This window comes from Leptonychotes weddellii, chromosome 1 (assembly GCF_054177405.1).
Source record: "Leptonychotes weddellii isolate Sample4059 chromosome 1, ASM5417740v2, whole genome shotgun sequence".
NCBI classification, from domain to species: domain Eukaryota; kingdom Metazoa; phylum Chordata; class Mammalia; order Carnivora; family Phocidae; genus Leptonychotes; species Leptonychotes weddellii.
This window is the reverse complement of record NC_138369.1, coordinates 56,334,582-56,350,214: the sequence shown is the minus strand read 5'-3', so window position 1 is coordinate 56,350,214 and position 15,633 is coordinate 56,334,582. Positions and strand designations below refer to the sequence as shown.

General features: G+C 37.1%; 1 protein-coding gene across 1 annotated transcript in view; it reads right to left on the bottom strand.

Annotated features, from left to right (window-relative positions):
• The window catches only part of GOLGA4 (golgin A4), a 108,195-nt gene that overhangs the window by 18,976 nt on the left and 73,586 nt on the right, over nucleotides 1-15,633 (bottom strand). The window contains exons 17-20 of the mRNA XM_081818860.1: nucleotides 6,558-6,695; nucleotides 6,388-6,408; nucleotides 5,957-6,025; nucleotides 3,229-3,304 (exon numbers count right to left, since the gene is read on the bottom strand). Of these exons, the coding sequence (XP_081674986.1) occupies nucleotides 3,229-3,304; nucleotides 5,957-6,025; nucleotides 6,388-6,408; nucleotides 6,558-6,695 (304 nt within the window). The remainder of the gene's footprint in view (nucleotides 1-3,228; nucleotides 3,305-5,956; nucleotides 6,026-6,387; nucleotides 6,409-6,557; nucleotides 6,696-15,633) is intronic.

Here is a 15,633-nt window from a genome sequence, read left to right as displayed (position 1 = left end):
CTGCTTGTGTTCCTGCTCTCGCTATCTCTGTCTCTGTCAAATAAATAAATAAAATCTTTAAAAAAAAAAAAAAGATTAGATATGTCTTGATAATTCTGGAGGGTGGCTGGTGGCTGATGTGTACATGTATGTTCATTATATGCCATATTCATTATTTTTCTATATGTCTAAAAAAATTGCATAATAAAAAATTCAAAAGGAAGACAATAAAGAAAGAAAACACCAACTAGTACAATATCTTTACTATATATATAAATATTATACTATATAAATACTATATATATATACTATATAGTATATGTATTATATTCTGAATATTAATCCTTGTTTTTATAATGTGTAAACAAGGATTAATATTCAGAATTTTTTAAAACTCCTACAGATCAATAAGAAAATGATAGATGATCTTAGAAAACAAAAAAGAAATGGAGAGGAACTTCACAAAAGAAATATACACAGCTAAAATGAATGAATAAAAAAATGAACAATCGGGGCGCCTGGGTGGCTCAGTCGGTTGAGAGTCCAACTCTTGGTTTCAGCTCAGGTCATGATCTCAGGTCCTGGGATTGATTCTCACATCGGGCTCCACGCTTGGCACAGAATTTGCTTGAGAGTCTCTTCTTCTCCCTCCCTCTCTGCCCCTCCCCCTGTCCATGCACACTCGCTCTCTCTCTCTCAAATAAATAAATAAAATCTTTAAAGAAAAAAGAACAATCAAATAAGATGTTCAACCTGATCACTAATAAGAGAGATGTAATTAAAATTACAAGTCACAGCACAGAATTTAATCAGTGAAGCATTAAAAGGGCTTTAATAAATCCAGCACTGCTGAGGAGCTGGAGTGATGAGAGCTCTTATCCACTGCTGGTGAGAATGAAAATTAGTACAAAAACAGAAAACAGTTTCCTACAATATCTTCAAATTGTATCTAGTTTGGCCAACCTAGGATAGGATGTGCACAAGAATGTTCATATCCTATGACTCAGCAATTCCAGTCTTAGTTGTATAGAGAAAATCTTTCACATGAGACATGTACAATATACAAAATTAATAAATGGAAATGAGTGAACCAGAGCTACACAAAACATGGATGCACCTCAAAACTTATGTTAAGCAAAAGAAAAAATACAAGCTTACAGTATGATTCTATTACATGAAGTTCCAAAACAAGCAAAATCTAAACAAAGTATTGCTTAGAAATACATACATAGGTGGTAAACAATAAAGAACAAGAGAATGGTTAACATAAAGTCAGAAAAAAAAAGTCAGTAGAGGGGAGGAATAAAGCTATTATTGCAGAGGCCTATAACTTTTTATTTCTTCCTGCCTGGTGGATGCTCATTCTACTCTACTCTTTAAAGAGATAGCATGGCGAAGAGATTAACATGCATATTCAACTAGACTGACCAGGCTGGTGAGAGAATTAAATGAGTTGATATGCAAAACAGTGCCCGGCACTTACTGTTATTCAGGTATCCCCTGCCTTTGGAAAATTCATGTTACACCACTTCGCTTTTACAAAAACCTACATTTGTATTTGTCTTTGCTAACGAAAAAAATCTAAAGAGGTTTTTTGCTTTTATGAAAAAGGTGAGAAGTGAAAATAGTGTTCAGCATTTGTTTTGCAGCGAGCCATCACAGAGGCAGCGCGCACCCCCAGCAGAAGAGTGGCTCCATCAAGCTCCTGCCCCCAGGAACTACACTCGGCTTCAAGCCGCCATAGCTCTGAACTGTGTCTGTGAGCATCTGTGCTTTGTCTTGGTTTATTCTGTGCATCTGTTAGCAAGATGTGTCCTAAGGTATCAGAAAAGCCTAAGAGAGGATATTTTTTGGGTCTGGGAATGCTAAAAATTTTTTCCATATAAACTAACTGTAATTGCTTCTTTGCTTTACACCATTTCGGCTTATGAAAGGTATCAAAGGAATGCTCTACTTTTGGATGGTAGAGGAGACTGGTATATGTGTTAGTTATTAAATACACTGTACATGTGAGTTCGTTTTACAATTCAAAACAGAAAAAAAAGGAAATTATAAAAATCTTAAGTTGAAACTAATGAAAAGAATCAATATTATTCTCTATGCACTGCTGAGCACCGAGTCAGCAGCTGAGCTGACAATTGCATGTGTTGACTTAGATATGGCAAACAATCCTTGTAGCAGCAATCTTCTCTGCAATGAGCCATGAGACACTTCCAAGCTGGTTTTCTCTTGTTTTTGAAGAGCATTTTGGAGAGAATCCAAAGCAAGTCCTTGTTTAATTTAATTAAAAATTATATAATATCTTGTGTTATTTCATTGCAATAAGTAAGAGCTTTCAAAAACACAAAGGGATGTAAAATGGTTTAGATTTATGCCCTAGTGCTTCCCTGAAAAAGCAAAAAGCTTTACAAGACATTTAGCAAAATAAAACTATTCTTAATGAAGTGAGGCAGCAAAACAGATGGGGAAATTGTTATGAGATTGAATTATTCAAAGGTCATGGTTATCTCAAGTGAACAACTATGTAAACACTCAAGTTCATCTTTAAAATCCTTTGTAAGTGGCATATATTATTTCAATCAAGAGAATGTTTCCAAATCACTCTCTCCTACCTTGAATATAAGAGTTTTTATGAAATTATTTTCTCCTTAAATCAGAGTTTAAAATTAGTAAATATAGCATTATGGTAAAAGTAAAAATCAGAATCAGAGGGGCGCCTGGGTAGCTCAGGGTCCTGGGATCGAGCCCCACATCGGGCTTCCTGCTCAGTCGGGAGTCTGCTTCTCCCTCTCCCCTCCCCCTGCTTGTGTTCCCTCTCTCGCTGTGTCTCTCTCTGTCAAATAAATAAATAAAATCTTTAAAAAAAAAAAACACAGAATCATAGAGCTGTGCCTGTATGAGTACATGTAGTAGATTACACAAACGTTTGCATACATACATAAGAGTCTGGAAAAATATACATAAATTGCCACTAGGCTGGTTCCATCTGGAGAGTGTAGAATAAAGTGGGAACCTGCAGTTCCACTTACACACTGCAGCTCTGTTTGATTTTTTTTTTTTTTGCAACAAATATGCATTATTTTTGTTTTAGATTACCATCATTCTTTCCTTAAAACTAGCTGTTATTGGTGAATTACAAAGGTAAAATATATTCATTGTAAAGAGCAGATTAGCAAAGACAAAAATAAAACTCCTCTATAAATCCAGCAATAAGATATAACTGTGGATAACATAAGAGATCATTCCTACCTTTGTAAGGTGTTCCCACAGTTGTTGCATATACATTCTTTTCATATTTCTTCAAACGGTCTTCTAAATTGTGAATCTAAAAGTAACAAATACTCAAATCATAAGATTCGTATGGAAACCATATGTAAAAGAAAGGACTGCTATAGCTACTAGATTCTTTAATACTTAAGACAGAATATAGGCAAATACAATTAATACAAATGGTTTCTTAGATATGACACCAAAAGCACAAACAAAAGAGAAAATATATAAAATGGCCTTTATCAAAAGTAAAACTTTTGGCCTCAAAGGACATTATCAGAAAGTGAAAAGACCACCCACAAAATGGAGAAAATACTTGCAAATCACATATCTCTAAGGGACTTGTATTCAGAATAAAGAATACAACTGAACAAGAAACCAAATAACCCAACTAAAAAATTAGCAAATTAGACTTAGACATTGCTCCAAATAAGACATACAAATGGCCAACAAGCAGAATATAAGATGTCCAATCATTAGTCATTAGAAAAATGCAAATTAAAACCATAATGAGATACTAATTCATACCAACTACTATGGCTATAATCAAAAACTTGTTGGTGAGGATGTGGAAAAATTGGAATCCTTATATAACTTTGTTGGTGGGAATGTAAAATGGTGCTACAATGTATTTTGGTGGTTCATCAAAAAGCTGAACATATAATTACCAAATGATCTAGCAATTTCACTCCTGGGTATATACCCCAAAGAACTGGAAATAGGTGCTCAAATAAAAACTTGTACACAATGTTCCTGACAGCACTATACGTAATAGCCAAAAGGCAGAAATAACCCAAACATTCATAAACTGATGAATGAAGTATGGTATAGCCATATAGCTAAATAATATTCAGCCATAAAAAGGAATAAAGTACTGATACATGCTACACTGAAGAACCTTAAAAACACTGTGCTAAGTAAAATAAGCCAGATAAGAAACACTATGTTTTATGTGATTGTATTTATATAAAATACTCAGAATAGGCAAATTTACAGACACCGGAGTAGAGTAGTGGTTGCCAGGAGGTAATGGGGAGTGACTGCTTCATGGGTATGAGGTTTCCTTATTGGGTGATGAAATGTTCTGGAACTAGATAATGGTGATGGTTTCACAACATTGTGAATGAACTACATGTCAATGAATTGTGCACTTTAAACTGGTTAAAATGGTCAATTTTATGTTACGTGTATTTTACCACCATAAAAATAACTAATACAAAAATTGCCATGCTAGCACAGTTTGAAGATTTGAGGATGCTATAAGAAGAGAGTTTTATTTTATTTTATTTTTAATTTTATTTATTTATTTGACATAGAGAGACACAGCGAGAGAGGGAACACAAGTAGGGGGAATGGGAGAGGGAGAGGCAGGCTGCCCGCTGAGCAGGGAGCCCAATGCGGGGCTGGATCCCAGGACCCTGGGATCATGACCTGAGCCAAAGGCAGACGCTTAACGACTGAGCCATCCAGGCGCCCCAAGAAGAGAGTTTTAAAGCAACAACCTTGAGAATAGATAAGAAAAGATAAACCACTGGGAAGTAGAAAAAAAAAAGGTAGCATTGGGGCTTAGCATCTATTTTTATGATTTAAAAAATATATATATTGTGAAAGTTTTCAAACATAATCAACCACAGAGAATATAGTACAATCAATGCCCATATATACCAATCCATCACCTAATTTCAACAATTGCCAAGATTCTTGTATGTATGACTTTTAAGAAAACTGAAAAAGTGGGGCTCCTGGGTGGCTCAGTCGGTTAAGCATCTGCCTCTAGATTTCAGCTCCGCTCATGATCTCAGGGTCATAAGATCGAGCCCCATGTTGGGCTCTGTGCTAAGTGGGGAGTCTGCTTGAGATCCCCCCCTTTATCCCTCCCCTGCTTGCATGTGTGCTCTCTCTCTCTAATAAATAATTTTTTTAAATGTTTTATTTATTTATTCATGAAAGTCAGAGAGAGAGAGAGAGGCAGAGGAAGAGGGAGAAGCAGGCTCCCCACCTAGCAGGGAGCCCGATGCGGGACTCGATCCCAGAACCCTGGGATCATGACCTGAGCCGAAGGCAGACGCTTAACCATCTGAGCCACCCAGGCGCCCCTCTAATAAATAATTTTTAAAACAAAGCAAAAACTGGAAAATTCCTGAAGATATAGCCTTCCAACAGCTTGCTGATTTGTACACTATCCCTCTAGAATTTGGGAGAAAAGACTACTAAAGATGATGCACCACAGATACGCATATACTGGTATTTTCATGCTTATGCATCCTTCTAGACATATATACACAGTCCTATTTAAACCTAATTACTGGATAATATATGGACAAAATTTATTATGTCAAGGCAATTTAACTACTAGGAAAAAGTAGTAAAGATTGATGTCAACATATTTTCCTGATAAAAGCAAAAACATTTTTTTTAAAACTTAAGTTATTACAAATAAAGACAAATTCTTATCCAAGATGTTAAACACTAGAAAGAATAAGATGCAAATGTTCTTGTTTAAATACATGTGATCATGAATTTAAGAGATAAACTCCAGCGCCTCCAGATTTAGAAATAAAATTTCCTGTGTAAGACAAAATTGCAAAGCCAGCTATTAAATCAGTATTATATTAGTTCGTTTTTAAAAGTCAGCTAAATGAGATCCAAGTACAAAAGAACATAAATTAAGACAGTTCAAAATAAAAGGCACCAATTAAACCCGTACCTGTTCTCTGAACTCTTGCTCTTTCAACTTTGAATCACTGATTAGAGTAGTCTTCTGTGCTAGTTGTGTCTAAAAAAACATAAAGTCAGATCTGAAATGCATATGGGTTTCATCACTGCCTGGATATACATTGTACTGCCTGGTAAATTATTTTTATGTTTTAACTTTTAAAACACAAAATACTCCTGGGGCACCTGAGTGGCTCAGTTGGTGGAGCACCCGACTTCAGATCACGTCATGATCTCAGGATCCTGGGACTGAGTCCCGTGTCAGGCTCCCCACTCAGTGGAGAGTCTGCTTGAACCTCTGCCTCTGCCCCTCCCCCTACTCATGCTCTCTCTCAAATAAACTCTTAAAAAAAAAAAAAAAAACACAAAATACTCCTGAAAATATACTGTCTTCAGTCAAATTCAGTGAAGAACTAGTCTTACCTGTAACTCCATAATTGTTATCTGTAAATGGAAAAGAAAAAAATGAGTATATAATACACTAAAATCTATAAGAAGCAATAAAATGGAACAATATGAACTAACAAGAAAATAAAAATTTAGTGTTTTAGTCTTAAGAAAGTGGTAAGATTTAAGAGTCTAGTTCCTCTCACTTTGTCATTGCCAGGGCTCTCCTCCTGCTGCAGCCTTTCCTGGTACTTATTCTGTAGCTCCTCCAGTTGAGTCTGCAGGTCCATTACTTTAGCAGTCATTTCTTCTTCACGAGCCTTTAAGATTAAAAAAAAAAAGTGCTAATGAACATACCAAAAAGAACATCGTAGAGGCAACACAGTATAGAGAAAACTCCTCAGAAGGAGAAAAAATACCTAAACATTTCTGGAGACACAAACCACTGTTTCTATCGTCATTCGTGACTACGCTCTAAATACCTTCCTTCATGTCCCACTTTTAATGTCAAGCTTGCTATTCATGCTATATTACTGTTCCCTCTCTCACTCCCTCTGTCCCCACCCCATAAAGTCTCATCAAGCAGTTTCTTTCCCCTTAAGCTTCCCAGGCTTGAATGACCATCAGGTATGTAACAGTGTGGTGACAGAAGTTGAACACAGAGCCTGTGTGTTAGGGACTCTGCCCTTTTCCACATTAGGATCTGATTTCCAGAAAACATCCATTAATACAAACTAGTAGATACTGTGAGGCACAGCACTGATCAACCAGCCGGCAACTTACTGATCACAAGAAGTTGTGGAGGTTTTTCCCAGCCCTTTGGATAGCTGTGTAAATCAAGAAATAATTCTTTGTCCTGGTTCAGCAAACCTTCATCTATACATCTGTCCCTAAACCACACCAGTGGTTCTTTGGGGTAAAATGTTCAACTAAAGTCTATTAAAAAAAAAAATTATTGTCCAATGTATTAGTAACCATGTAATGTTTCCATTTGTCCTGAACTTTGCAAAAAAATAGACAAGGCTGCAAAAGTATATGTGACTTATTGGTCCAAAAATCCTACTTAGAAAATTTGCTATACAAATTATTTCTCTCTTCTGTTTTGATTGCCCTAGTAAAGGCTATTGCCCATTCTACATTTCTTCATTTGTCTTGATAACTGCCATGATTTATTGTACAGAGCAGTCCAGACCTCTTCTTGCTCTTATAAATCTTGTAATAACCTTTGTACTAAAAGAACATTTGGAATTGAAATATTGATCAGATTGAGTAATGAAGACACGACAAGTGTTTGCTGAGTAAGAGACTGAACAGGAAAAACAGCAACAAATGGGTATCTGATTTAACAGATGCTGACTTGACAGAACCAAGAAACATCATCCTCAAAAACAAACAAAAAAAAGAGAGGCCCCATGGCACAAAATAAGGCAATGAACCATAAGGATACTTGGAAAATCTACTTTGAAATACCACTGGTCATGAAACTTAGACCAACTGAAAAAGAACAAACTCCTTCTGGCAACATAAGCAAAGCAGGGATGTCTAGTAACCAGCCTCCTTAGACATCTCCCCACTGAGGCTCACTTGGAGACATCTCCCCACTGAGGTTTACTTGAACCTAGCCTCCATCCCTAAAACACCATCAACCACAAACTCTTGTAAATATGTTACTGCCCAGTTTACTGTTTTTAGTCTACCATAGCATATCCTGTGTGGATGTCTGTGTCAATGTGGTTTAGGCACCTTTGAAAGGATCACCTCTACAGCTACTTATTCAGTTAGGCCCAAATTTTTATTTTATTTTATTTTACTTATTTATTTATTTATTTAGTGAGAGAGTGGGGGGGGGCGCAGAGGGAGAGAGAAAATCTTAAGCAGAATCCACACTGAGCATGGAGCCCGACATGAGGTTCAATCTCATATCCCTGAGATCATGACCTTAGCCAAAATCAAGAGGCAGACGCTTAGCCAAATGAACCACCTGGTGTCCCTAGGCCCAGATTTTAATATGACAGTTAGCTATGTCTGACATTTCCTTTGACAGTTGTGGGATACTATCTAAATCAAGCCCACTAAGAATTAGGAAAAAATCCCTTCTTTGTTATTTCTAATTTAAGAAACAATTTTGTAAATTCCTTTATAAAAGCTTCCTAGTCTTCTTGAAGGAGGAAAAAAAAAAACAGTACTGTTTACTTCAAAGTAAAAACAATAAGGAAAACCAGTTAAACTGAATGTTAATGCACATCCATGGAAATCATGTTTGAGAGTCTAGTTATTATGCCAAAGCCAAATCACTAAAATATTGTCAATGTCAAAAGGAAACCAGTTTTGTATCTAATGTAGCCAAGCTACCTCCTCCCAGTGGGACTGCTCTGAGTTGGGACCAGGCTATTACTTAAGCTCACTTACATGAGTACTTAGCTCTTCCTTTGAGATGTCATCACTCCCTCTTCCCAAATGGATTCTTCCCTGCCCTAGCACATGTCACCTCCTTCAAATTTACCAAGTGTTTAGTATGTGCCAAGTATCTGGCTAGGTCTTTAAGACTAGAGATGAATAACAAAATCCCTGCCCACCAGATGCTTATAATCTAGGAGAGAGGACATACACATTAATATTATCCTACACACATTTGTATGTATGACAAAAATTCATGTTATAAGTGAAGTAATGAATACAGATGAGTACCAAAAGAACACAGATGCAATGAATTATATTTAAGGGGTTCTTAAAAAAAACTATGTTAAAACAATATGATGCAGAAAAGAATATTCAAAAAGCAAACTTTTGAGTAGAAAAGGGAAAAAATAACGTATTTCATTTTTGTTTCTGTTTACACAAAACACTGCAATATTACAAAAGAAACTAATCATTGATTTCTGGCTCAAGGTGGCAATACAGGAAAATCCTGAACTCACTTCCTCCCATGGACACACTGAGTCTACAGCTACATATGGAACAATTTCCTCTTAAAAATAAAAAACAAGGGCGCCTGGGTTGCTCAGTTGGTTAAGTGACTGCCTTCGGCTCAGGTCATGATCCTGGAGTCCCGGGATCGAGTCCTGCGTCGGGCTCCCTGCTCGGCAGGGAGTCTGCTTCTCCCTCTGACCCTCCTCCCTCTCATGCTCTCTGTCTCTCATTCTCTCTCTCTCAAATAAATAAATAAAATCTTTAAAAAAAAAAACAAAAAACAAAAAAGCCTGGCTGAGTGACGGCTACACATCAGGCAAATGAGGAAAAAAACCACACTGGAGTGGGTAGGTGAGGCTAAGACACAACCTGGTCATAAATCCCATCCCCAGCATGACAACCAACAACTGGGAGGAACCTCAAAACCCAGAATTTTTCCCTGAGGACCGAGCATCCCAACTTTTAAGATACATACTTGAGAGACAAGCCCCCAAAACATCTAACTTTGAAAGCCAACAAGGTTTACATCCTGAGACTCACAAAACTAGTGATCTGAGAAACCACTCTTAAAGGGTTCCTATGCCTCATTCACCCACCTCAGGGCCCAGCTCAGAGGTAGCCAGTTCCATCCAGACTTAAAGTGAAGGAGACTCACCTGCTTCTATTAAAGAATTGGCCTGAAGGGCAGACATCTAATTTAACACACACACCTAGGAGCCTGCTGGAATGCTCTCTGGGGACACAGACTGGCAGATGCCATCTTTGCATGCTCCTTTTGACATGTTCCAGAGCACCAGTATCTCCCAGAAGGGAGCTTTTACAGGCATCTGGTGCCCTGATTTTTGCAGCTGCCACCTAGGGGGACACCTCTGGATCACATGGCTCTGGAGGCCAAGGGAGCTTGTGTTCCTAGTCCCATGAGACTGTAATAATGAATATCACCCAGAAAGGGGCTCATATCTCCATCTGGTGCCCCAATTTTTGCAGCTGCTGCCAGGGAACACAGCTATACTGGCTCTGGTGGACAGTGCCCATGGATCCCACAGGGCTATAACCAACAGAGGAAAAGTTCTTAAATAGCTAACCACCCCCAAAGGCACAGCAAAAGACAACAGACACAGGAGCTCAGACTGTATGTGAAGGAGGCCTATTGGTTAATCATCATGACTGTGGCCTAAGGGGAAGGCTTCTACTTAAACATGCGCCTAAAGGCAGAATGTAATCCTTTCCTCAAGTCATCTTTGAGCTCACCCTCTGCCATACTCCAGAGCACCAGTGTCTCCTGGAGGGGAACTTTACATGTGTCTGGTGTCCTGATTTTTGCCACTACTGCCCAAGAGACACACCTTGATCACCTGGCTTTGGTGGCCAAGATGGCTTGCATTCCTGGATCCCACGGCACTATGGCAATTGGAGAGAGGGTTCTTGGCAGACTACCCACCCCTGGGGCACTGCACAAACAGTGGATTGAAGTATACCTCGCCAATCTTTCTGTGAAGGAGGCCTCTTTGCTTGTCCTGGAGCTCTGGCCTGAGGGGCAGGCTTCAGATTTGGGACACATTTTGTGGCTTATGGAGCTGCTCTCAGGGAACACAGGCTGTGGATGCTACCATGTGCTCTCCCTCCTTCTGCCTTGCTCTAGCTTGCCAATATCACCCAGAAAAGAGCTTATACACTCATTTGGAACCCTGATTTTTGTGACTGCCACTCAAGGTACACTTCCAGATGGCCTGCCTCTGGTGGCCTGCGGGGTTTACACTTGCTTGCAGTCCCACAGGACTATATATGTTTGCATATTTTTAAAAGCTGATGCCTGAGGGTCTGGCTTCCAATCAGCATGAATCTAAATGCTGAGATCCTCCCTTCTGAAATATTGACAGGTTGGTAGCACATCCTCAACTACTGAGAACTATTAAAAATATAATAGGCTGCTCAGACAAGCACAAAGGTTTAAGAGACAACCAAGAGCTGAGGCAGGGTTGAACAATAAGGCTTATCTCCTACATGAGCCAATCCTTCAAGACTGAGACAGGTGGTTGTTTCATCTACTGTATAATCACTTATAAAGCTAGTCTGAAGTTAAAAAGACAAAAGTAGTAAAAATAATTATAATTATGATTACAATAATGAATTAAGGAATACACAAGATAAGGGCACCTGGATGGCTCAGTTGGTTAAGCAGCTGCCTTTAGCTCAGGTCATGATCCCAGGGTCCTGGGATCGAGCCCCACATCGGGATCCCTGCTCAGCGGGGAGCCTGCCTCTCCCTCTCCCCCTGCTTGTGTGCTCAATAAATAAATAAATAAAAATCTTTTTAAAAAAAGGAATACACAAGATAAAAAGATGTAGAACGTGACATCAAAAACAAAATGTCAAGGAGTGATTATAATGTTGCTTTACAATGGGATCAAACTTAAATTGTTATCAACTTAAAACAGACTGTTATAAGTTGTTCTATGTAAGCCCCATGATAAACACAAAGCAAAAACTATAATAAATACACAAAAGATACAGATAAGCATACCATCAAAGAAAGTCATCAGAATATAAAGAAAACAGGGAAAGAAGCATCGAACAGAGAGTAAGTACAAAAACAGCCAGAAAACAACAAACAAAATGGCAATAAGCACATTTTTATCAATAACTACTTTAAACATAAATGGACTAAATTTTCCAATCAAAAGACTCAGAATGGCTAAATAAATTAAAAACAAGACCCATCTATATGCTGCCTGCAAGAGACTCACTTTAGATGTAAGGACACACACACTAAAAGTAAAATGATGAAAAAAGATATTCCATGCAAATGGAAACAAACAAAAAAGCCAGGGTAGCAATACTTGTATCAGACAAAATAAGACTTTAAAACAAAGACTATAAGAGACAAAGAAGGATATTACATAATATCCTACAAAAAAGATAAAACATTTACAAATATTTATGCACCCAACATATGAGCACCTAAATATATAAAGCAAATATTAACACACCTAAAAGGAGTAACAGACAGCAATACAATAATAGTAGGGGACTTTAAACCCTACTTACATCAATGAATAGATCATCCAGGTGGAAAATCAATAAGGAAATAAGGGCCTTAACTGACATATTAGACCAAATGAACTTAACAGAAATATACAGAACATTCCATCCAAAAGCAACAGAATACACATTCTTCTCGTGTGCACACAGAATATTTTCCAAGATAGATCATATATTAGGCCACAAAACAAGTCTTAATAAAGTCAGAAGACTGAAATCATATCAAGCATCTTTTCCAACCACAGCAGTATGAAACTAGAAATTAATTACACAAAGAAAACTGGAAGGCACAGATAGTACTGGGAATAGAGTCAATGATATTGTAATAGCGTTGTATGTTGATAGATGGTAGCTACACTATGGTGGGTGTAGCATAACATATAGAGAAGCTAAATCACTATGTTGTATACCTGAAACTAATGTAGCATTATGTGTCAACTGTACTTAAATTAAAAAACCACACATACACAAAAAAACTGGAAAAATCACAAATATGTGTAGATTAAACAACATGCTACTGAACAACCAATGGGTCAAAGTAAAAATCAAAAGAAAAATTTTTCAAGATCCTGAGACAAATAAAAATGGAAATAGAACATACTAAAATTTATAGGATGCAGCAAAAGCAGTTCTAAGAGGGAAGTTCATAGTGATAAATGCCTACTTCAGGAAACATGAAAATTCTCAAATAAACTAACTTTACACACACCTCAAGGAACTAGAGAAAGAATGAATAAGAAAGGAAATAACAGATTAGAACTAAATGATATAAAGACTAAAAACACAATAGAAAATTGATCAATGAAACTAAGAGCTGGTTCTCTAAAAATATATACAAAACTGACAAATCTTTTTCTAGACTCACTGGGAAAAAAAGAAAGGGGATTCAAAAAATGATATCAGAAATCAAAAAGAAGTTACAACTGATACCACAGAAATACAAGAATCATAAGACACTACAATGAAAAATTATACATTAACAAATTGGGGAACCTAGCAGAAACATTCAATCTACCAACACTAAATCATGATGAAGTAGAAAATCTGAACAGACCAATTACTGGTAATGAGATTGAATCAGTAATCAAAAACCTCCCAATAAACAAAAGTCCAGGACCAGACAGTCTCACTTTGAATGTACTGCACATTCAAAGAAAAAAACACATTCAAAGAAAAATCTTTTTTAAACCCTTTCAAAAAATAGAGGGAGGAACTTTTCCAAACTCCTTTTAAGAGTCCAGCATTACCCTGATACCAAAATCAGACAAAGACACCACACAAATTTGCAAAAATTATAGGCCAATACTCTAATAAACATAAACGGAAAAATCCTCAACAAGATATTAGCAAACCAAATTCAACAATACATTAAAAGGATCATATACCATGATCGAGCTGGATTTATTCCAGGGATTAAGGATGTTTCAACATTTGCAGGTCAGTCAATGTGATACACATTAACAAAATGAAGGCTAGAAATCATATGATTATCTCAATACATGCCAAAAAAAAATCTGACAAAATTCCACATCCATTTATAATAAAAACTCTCAACAAAGTGGGTACAGAGGGAATGTACCTCAACACAAAAAAGGCCAAATATGACAAGCCCACAGCTAACATCATACTTAATGGTGAAAAGCTGAAAGCTTTTCTTCTAAGATCAGGAACAAGATAAGGATGTCCACTCTCACCACTTTTATTCAACATAGTATTAGAAGTCCTAGCCAGAGCAATTAGGCAAGAAAAATAAATAAAAGGCATCCAAGTTGGAAAGAAGAAAAGGAAAATACTATTTGCAGAGTACATATTATATATAGAAAATCCTAAAGACTCCATCAAAAACCTGTTAGAACCAATAAAAGAATTAAGTAAAGTTGTAGGATACAAAAATCAATACACAAAAATCTATTGCATTCCTATACACTAATATATAAACTAAAAAATTAAGAAAACAATCCCACTTACAATTGCATCAAAAATAATAAAATACTGGGGTGCCTGGTGGCTCAGTCGGTTGAGCACCCAACTCTTGGTTTTGGCTCAGGTCATGATCTCAGGGTCATGAGATTGGGCCCCACATCAGGTTCTGTGCTCAGTGGAGAGACTGCTTGGGATTCTCTTTCTCTCTCTCTTTCTGCCCCTCTCCCTGTTTGTGCACGATCTCTCTCTCTCTCAAATGAATAAATAAATCTTTAAAAAACAAAAATATATGTAGGAATAAATTTAACCAAGGAGGTGGAAGACATGTACTCTGAAAACTATGAGACACTGATGAAAGAAATTGAAAAACACATAAATGTAAAGAGACTCTGTGCTTATGGACTGGAAGAATTAATACTGTCACATGTCCATACTACCCAAAGCAATCTAAAATTCAAGATAATCCCTACCAAAATTCCAATGGCATTTTTCACAGAACTAGACAATTCTAAAATTTGTATGGAACCACAAAAGACCCCCAAATAGCCAAACAATCATGAGAAAGAAGAACAAAGACGGAGGCATCCCTGATTTCAAACTACTTTTGCAAAGCTATAGTAATTAAAGCAGTATGGTATTGGCATAGAAACAGACATGGAGATCAATGGAATAGGATAAAGCCCAGAAATAAATCCATGCATATATGGTAAATTAATTTACAACAAATGAGCCAAGAACATACAATGGGGTAGAGGATAGTCTCTTCATTTAATTATGTGCAGAAAACTGGACAGCCACATACAAAAGAATGAAACTGGACTACCATCTCACACCATCTACAAATTAACTCAAAATGGGGCGCCTGGGTGGCTCAGATGTTTAAGCGTCTGCCTATGGCTCAGGTCATGATCCTGGGTCCTGGGATCGAGCCCTGCATCACATCGGGCTCCCTGCTCCACAGGGAGCCTGCTTCTACCCCCCCCCCACTTCTGTTCCCCCTGCTTGTGCTCTCTCTAAAATAAATAAATAAAATCTTTTTTAAAAAAATGGATTAAAAACTTGAATGTAAGACCTAAAACCATAAAATTCCTAGAAGAAAACAAAGGCAGTAAGCTCTTTGAAACAGGCCTTGGTGATGGTTTTGAATCTGACACCAAAAGAAAAAATAACCAAGTGGCACCCCATCAAACTAAAAGCTTCTGGATAGCAAAGGAAACCATTAACTAACTGGAAAGACAACCTACTAAATGAGAGAAAATATTTGATCTGGTATTTTGATAAGGGCTAATATCTGATAAAGAGCTAATATCCAAAATATATAAAAAATTCATATAACTCAACAGCAAAAAGAAAAAAATCCAATTTAAAAATGGGCATAATACCTAAATAAACATTTTTCCAAAGACA